The sequence below is a fragment of the Phytophthora sojae genome, assembly GCF_000149755.1.
Source record: "Phytophthora sojae unplaced genomic scaffold PHYSOscaffold_17, whole genome shotgun sequence".
Taxonomy (NCBI): domain Eukaryota; phylum Oomycota; class Peronosporomycetes; order Peronosporales; family Peronosporaceae; genus Phytophthora; species Phytophthora sojae.
Window position 1 is genome coordinate 299,002 of NW_009258131.1, and position 7,432 is coordinate 306,433.

General features: G+C 50.6%; 2 protein-coding genes across 2 annotated transcripts; one reads left to right on the forward strand and one right to left on the reverse strand.

Annotated features, from left to right (window-relative positions):
• Positions 1-2,088: 2,088 nt before the first annotated feature.
• PHYSODRAFT_289258 (hypothetical protein) lies at positions 2,089-2,606 on the reverse strand (the record flags this gene model as incomplete). The annotated part of the gene is given in 3 exon segments (XM_009540975.1): positions 2,089-2,427; positions 2,492-2,567; positions 2,578-2,606. A coding segment is annotated over 1 exon segment (183 nt), but the record flags the coding sequence as incomplete, so codon positions are not given.
• A 3,538-nt stretch (positions 2,607-6,144) lies between these two features.
• Positions 6,145-7,395, forward strand: PHYSODRAFT_342492 (hypothetical protein; the record flags this gene model as incomplete). The annotated part of the gene is made up of 2 exons (XM_009540976.1): positions 6,145-7,003; positions 7,070-7,395. The coding sequence occupies 2 exons, from the start codon at positions 6,145-6,147 to the stop codon at positions 7,393-7,395; spliced, it is 1,185 nt and encodes a 394-aa protein (XP_009539271.1).
• Between the last annotated feature and the right edge of the window lie 37 nt (positions 7,396-7,432).

Here is a 7,432-nt window from a genome sequence, read left to right on the forward strand (position 1 = left end):
GTCATGCTGCAACTTTTCTGGGGCGGCCTAACACAGTTCTTCGAACTGCGAAGAACTGCGAATAAAATTCACTCAATGAAAATCTATGCGCAGCTGTAACGAGGTAAAAAAATGCAGGAGTTATAAACACAACAAGAACACAGCATCTAGGGATAGTGAGCTTTTTTTAAACTGTGGGTCCAGACGATCCCTCGCTAGTAATCCCTAGGTAAAGAATACCCGCTCATCAGGAATATAAATGTGGCTCCCAACGATTTCTGAATGCCCGTCCTATACAAAGCCAAGTAATTATTCCCCCTCCCCCTCAATCGTAATAAGGAATAGAAAATCATAGAATATGAATGTTCTATGGCAAAAGTTCACTTTGTACAGGACGTCTGGAGTAGTCGACCAGGACACCTGCTCCTATCGTCTGTGTTTCCTTGCCGAATTCCAGTTAACGATTGCATTAGCTTTCGGAACCTTATTATACACCTTTTAGTGTCGTTCGTTCAAATACAAAGGAGCTGGGAGCTTGTCAACATTAGTGAAATGGGGCACAACAGTATCATGCCAAATTAGTTTGCTCTCAGTATCATTACCTGCATCGTGTCTAACATCTATTACGGCATTAAACTCAAATAGACTTTATCCTGCTCGATGTTACCGAACGACGGTAGCGACGAAGGGATACATCGTTATCTGCATTAATTCCCTGCCCCCTCATCGATTTAAGCGCTATGCAACCAAAAGACTGCACCAATTTGTACCATGTATGTGGTACAATAATGTGTACCACCCCAATGGTACACCCTACGACAAGAATACCCTCACCTAGGAATAAAAAGTGGCGACGCCATGACTACCGAGGGGATTGTCTGTGGATAATGCAAACACAATGTAAGTAATTTTTAAAAGCTGTAACGTATAATATCGAAAAGAGTTCCCCTAGCTGATAGAGCGCCCTTCAAATAGAGCGCTGTAAAACAGCGCGCTCTATAAAAAAATGTGCTATAAAATTGAGTGCGCTCAGTACTAACAAGTGGAGTGAAACACGAAATTCCAAACTGCACAAATAACTGTTGGAGCACCATACAAAGAGTAAAACAAAGTGTTGATGTCCTTTAATATTTCGTGTATATTTTTGACTTCGCAGTTGCAAATGTTGCGAAGTCGGCAAACTGCACGCATTGGTGTGGTCCAAAATTTAATACGATACCATTATTTATGATAAATCCAACCGAAAAAATGAGGGGGCATATACTAGCTGATTCAAAGTAATAAAACCATGTGTTTGTTGAGTTTACTTGTGGCCTGAACGAAGCTAGTCATAGTAAGGATGTCGCTGCAGAACCTTCGTGTTTGTACTTTTAAGGAAAACTTACAAAAAATGAGTCCTTTAGTGACCAATCAGTGCGCTTCTGGTACTCCAGTGCTGCAACACAGCCTAGAATGTGCGGGTATAGGGTATGAGTGCAGGGAAATGTACTCGGGGGACTGCTCAACCTTTGGTACTTAGAAATAGAGTGCGGATGAAATAAAGTGCGCAATTTTCATTTTGCGCCGTCCTTTATTCCATATTATACGTTAGTTCAGTTCGTTTCTGGCCAAAAGCCTTTACCACGAGGTGGGGTACTATTTGTTGGGGCGAAGCTCCCCCCTATAATTAAATCGCTACTTTCTTTCGATGAATTTATGGATAGGGCTATGGAAAGGTTTAATGGTTACCTTTCCCAGGGGCAAAATTGCTGCATTTTACCTCTGTATAAGATCATTTCAGGCTCGATGTCCGACTGTTCCAAGCGACTATTCATAGAGATACAGGGATTCAGCCTCCAGCAAAGGGTGCGAAAGCCATTAAACTGAGGCCCGTCTTTTAAGAGACCTCTTCCAAATAGAGGATGTATGGGCTGTGGGCCTTCTAAAGTGGATTTGGCTTAAAACTGCGTTATTTTAGTATAAGGTGTACTCTGCTTTGCAGAACTATTTACCCTGTTTTAGCGTCGTGTTGCACGGAAATCAGGGTAAGTGCGCTCGTGGGAGGTCTAATTAGAATAGCTCCAAGCTGTTAGCTATTGCATGCCGCAGGTGGCGGGTGGCACCGCTCACCCTGCCGTCACCTCACGCATTCGGCACGCCTCCCCCAGGACCACCGTCGGATGCGGCCAGGTCGGTTGGCACACTGGGAGCAGGACACACGCGCACAGAGCAAGAGGTAGTGGCGACGGCGTGGATTTGGACGATGGCCTGACACAATCTTAGGACCAGCACGCTCACGAACGCTCTGCGTAGACCCCCTCCCTCCCAGCCATGCGCGGCAGCCGCAGCGCCTCTGGGGCCCACCTTCGGCTCAGACATCGTGCTGTTGCAGCAAGACGCGGGCACGTGACATGCTGCAGGAGCTGCAGGCCCCAATCCGTTCGCCACCATGACCCACGGCGGTGGCAACTCCTAGAGCAAAGAAACTCAGCAGAGTTCAAGCTGCGGCGTGTCCGCCCGCTACAAGCATGTCCATGACCCATGCGCGCTGGCTGACAAGCATGATGACGAGCGCGTGATGGCATGGACAAGGACTACGCTGGTCACGGCTTCAAACATGTCATCACGGTAGACCACCCGCATAAGCACTTCCCCACCGTGTATGAATACCTGAACTTCAGTGCCCAACAGGCTGAAGAAGGAAAAGATGCGTCGCTACTGATGATATCAAGGTGGTGTAGTCCATGTTTCTAGAGTTACCGTCGAGGACACACATGAATTTGCATAAATAAATGTATCATGCGACCGAAATGATAAAATTGTCCTAGCATCCATCCGAAGCAACGAAAACAAAAAGTGTTCTTGCAATCTGCCGCAGAGCATTTCTGCACGCTGCAAAATAAAAGCACAGTGAGAAACAACCTGATAAGTGTCTACATGCTATCCTACTTATTGAAATGCCTTGTCTGTGTGGCCGTACATGTACATCCGTACTGGATTGCTAAACTAAGAAAGGCATATCAGTAGACAACCAGCTTACGAAGGTGCACACTAGTTTCCCTAAACTAAAAACTATCTATGTGTACGAAAGTCTCATGTGCAGCACTAGTGAAAACCCATCCTATGCTTTTTACTGAAACTTGTTCGCATGCGCAGACCTCTACTAATGCGGGAAACATCATCCTTCCCTCTTTTTCAGCAGATATGATCTTTTTTGAAGAGCAAAATATGGAAACATATGATTCACTATTTCGTAAGTTATTGCTTGAAGCATATGAAGCTAAAGTGAAGCCAGACTGCTACTGCACGCCGAATGGATCGAATTATTAACCACTTAATTGGTTTACGAAGACTCTCGGCTGGTACCTTCAATGCGGACTGGCGCAAGTTGCAGTGACCCCCATCGAGCAGCTGGAATCTCAAGATGGTCTTTCTTGCGCGTTGGCAAAAATGGTCACGGACAGCGGAAAAGGTTTTGGTGGAGCCCCAGACTTCCCAGTGCTCTTGGTGTCTCCACACCTCCGCGTCCAGGAAGGAAGGAATACATGGAATACATGCGTAAGGGTTGGAGAGCAGAGCTTTCGTACATTTACAACGTTGAAGCCGCAGCGCAGAGATTAAAGCGCCGTCAAGCTGACAGCGTCGAGAAGGACCAGGCGGGTGGAGCTCGCCGGTCGCGCGAATTGGAAAATGATTTCGAGCCTGGCGTGGCTTCGGACACGAGGTCTTGGGCCAAGACCAAGAGCATTATCTCAGTTCCCATTTGTTAGAAATCGGACCCAGTAACTTGATCATTAGTCAAAGTTACGAAAACTATACATGTAGCAACCACGCAACATAGCTAATGAAGGTAATACTGGGGAAGCTTAACAAATACTCTGTACTTAAGCAATGCATTAGTTTTATTAGACTTTGAGTCATGGAGCGAGGCTGGCGACAGTCATTCTTGCTGCGTTTCACAATTATTGCAGTTTGTGTCACTGACAACCCGGAATAGTGGTTTGCGAAAAATTATAAAATCATCGTTTGGTACGAGAAATGAGAAGTTCCCGGCTAAAAGTGCTGATACATGTCTTTTGTGATGTACTGTATACTGCATTGTTAGTGGTGTGGTCGACTTGAGATGGATACTATCACTACATGTAGAGGAAGTCCTTATGTCCGAGAGAGAGAGAGAGAGAGAGATAGACAAAAAAAAATGCCCTGCCGAGATCTTTCATGAAAGTGAAGGAGAGGGATAATCTCCAGCAGAGAGATAAAGTATACTGTCTACGTCTTCACCACTTTCCGTGTTTCATTGTATGTCATTCCTATGAAGACAGCGAATTTTCAATGAGGGGCATCTGGTTAGTGCTGGCCGTGAAGGGCGTCTCATTAAATAGTTTTCGAAGGGGTATCTCGTTCAGGTTCCCTAAGACATAAATAGAATAACCACCGATACAACCTATTTGTGCGGAGGTAAGATTAACCGAGACTCCCAGGGCTCGGCAACGGTGTAGTAGTGCACTGAGGAAAGTGTCAGCTTTTCAAAATCGATCAGAGTACGCTGAAAATGGTTGTACTTTTGAAAACGTATGTGCCGTTTTAATAACGGTAGAGCAACAGGACAACAGGACTACTTAATGCAATGTTTATTTCTCAGCGTTTTAGCAACACTTGTATTAGCAATCATTTCGTGGCCAGTTGGTATCCCCGAGTTGACGTGTATTACGCCTTCCAATCTTTTGTGCCGCTTTTTGTTGACGATGGAGGCTCTGTACTTGCAAGAGGACGGAATAGCAGAAGATTAGGCAGCGGAGGACCGCAAAACCGACCAAGCAATTGATGCATCTTGCTATACAAAGCAGCTACTTCAAAGTACACAACAGTTACAGCTAAAGCAAATCGAACAGATTATCAACACTGATGGATAGCTCCAAGAAAGCACTTTAATCGATGTTTCTGCTTTAAGAATGTGGTGTAGCGGGATCGGCCAAAATCTGGTTAAGGCCTGATCAAGCGTCCCACCAGCGCCCAGACACCGACTAACGGAGGGGGTCCCCCAACGATCCGTGATCGGCTGAACTTGTTCTCACCTTGTGTACCCGTCGGCGGGCTGGATCTGCTCTCTCGGGGCTCCGAAGATGCAGCACTTGGTGAAGATCGAGTGTCTTGGCGTGACGCGGGGATTGTTTGTGGAGCAGCGCGGTAGTCTTCGCTCTGCGTCCGAGTGTACGCTCCGATCGAGGGTTGTTCGCTGCGATCGGTCGGCCTGGAGTTGATCCAAGGCCTGTGGTTGCCTTTCCGGGTGTGTTCCTTCCTTTCCTGAGTTGCTTGCCGCTTCCTATAGCGGGATCGAGGTTGATCGAGAGGAGAAACGATCGCCGACCAAGCACTAATACCCGGTCGATCGAGGACTTGCACACAAGAGATAGATCACTAGAGTAGGTCAAGCTGGCCAATGTATTAATCCAGTCTTAACCGTACCGCTAGTTCACTACCCAAAGTGTCGACACTGCCGAGGCCACTGTAGTTCCTGGGACTTGGTGACTTGAGGGGACTTGTGCTCTTCGGTGCAAATTCTGCTCTGATTTATGTTTAGCTGGTGTCTCTCTACCGCTACCATCTTATCTACCATCCTACAACTAAACAACCACTGGATTCATGTCCCGACTTCGTCCTTCATGTGCATCCCATCGTGGTCGATCCCCGATCGGCCCCGATCGGCGACCCCCGATCGGCCCCCGATCCACGATCGACCCCGATCGGCGATCCACTCCCGATCGATGACTTATGCCGGTTGCCATGCGCCGCCGATCTATCACCTTCTGTCCTCGGCCATCTCAGATCCGCGGGTTCTGTCGTCGATCTGGGCTTGGGTCGGCCACGAATCACGCCGCGGTTCGGGCATGATCACCCACAATCCGGCTTACCACATGTCCTGCCTTACGCGCCGCCGTCATCGGGCCACTTGAGATCTCCCGAAGGACTCCTTCTGATCCGTAGATCCTCGCTGCCTGTCTCTCGATCGCCGATCTCCCACACCTCCAGTCGATCAGCCCTGCCGTTTTTCTCGGAGAACAATTCTTATTCAGCACTGCTCCACATCCGCCCCCTGGCCCCAAGTTGTGTCGCACAGCGGCTCACTTCGGACAGTTCGACCTTGGTCATTCTCCAATTCGCCGGCCCAAGTGCAGATTACTCCAGATGGACGCACCGCCAACCAACCCTCCGGCACATCCCCCCAGTCCGTCGGGCGACGGCGGTTCGACACACGGCTCGACCCGGTCGACTCATTCGACCCCTCGATCGACGCGATCGACGGCCTCCCGTCATGCCGCGGCTTCTTCCGACGCTGCCCGCCGAATCGCCCGCCTAGAAGATGAGCTGGCATGCGCCTACGCTTCCCGATCGACTATGATCCGCGACCGGGCGCGCCAGGACGACACCGTGCGCGAGCTGACCGCGAACCTACACGACTTGGAGCGCCACCGCTGGGCGCAAGAGGCAGAGATCCGCCGTCTGCAGACCGAAGTCAGCGACCTTCAGCAGAGTGCCCAGGGTCAAGGTCTGCAGCTGATCCAAGGCCTCCGGAATCAGATAGCCCAGCAAGCCGCCGAGATCCAGGATCTGGATCGTCGACTGACGCGCGCTCAGGCCCACCTCGCGACTGCTAGTGCCGATCGTGATCGACTGGACTACCAGCTCGATCTCGCCACGGCGGACATTTCGGACCTCCGATCGCAAGTTTCCGAGCAAGAGCGCGAGCTGGACGAGGTGAACCACGAGCTGGACCTTACACGCGGTAGCCTCGATCGGGTCCAGACTGCCCTTCGGATGGCCGAAACAGCCGCGGCCACTCCGGCCGCTCCAACCCCGACGCCCCCCACCGGACCCACGCCCGACGTCGATCGACTGCAGGTTGCCCTCCGCCAGGTGAATGAGGAGCTGGATCGGATGCGTACCGCCCGAGATACCGCGAGAGACCAAGCCACCGCTGCCGTGGAAGACGTCGATCAAGCTCATCAGGACCGCGACGTTGCGCTCCGAGAGAACGCCGATCTCCGTACGTAAACTTTCCGTGTCGCCTATTCCGTTGTCGATCGCTGCTCATGCCGTCGCTGTGTTACAGGATCGTGTCTCGAAAGCGCGCAACAAGTGATCCGTGCCCAAGACGCCCAATTCATCGACGTCCAGGACGCCTACGCTATGTTGCGGCGCGTCAGCGACCGATCCAACGAGGATCTCGAGAATGTGGCCGACGCCTTATCTCGCGTGGTTCGGTGGATTGGCCTTCGCCAGTGCGCGCCGACCTCGCAGCCGCAGTCGCTCCGGATCTCCGGACTCCGTCGGGCACATCCACAAACGTGCCCGATCGGCGCCTCCACCACGCAGTCGGTCTACGAGTCGATCGCCCGCTCGGTCTCCCTCAGCTTCGTTTTCGTTACCCGGCCATGACGATGAACTCCCCGCTGGGGGTCAGCCCGCCGAAGAT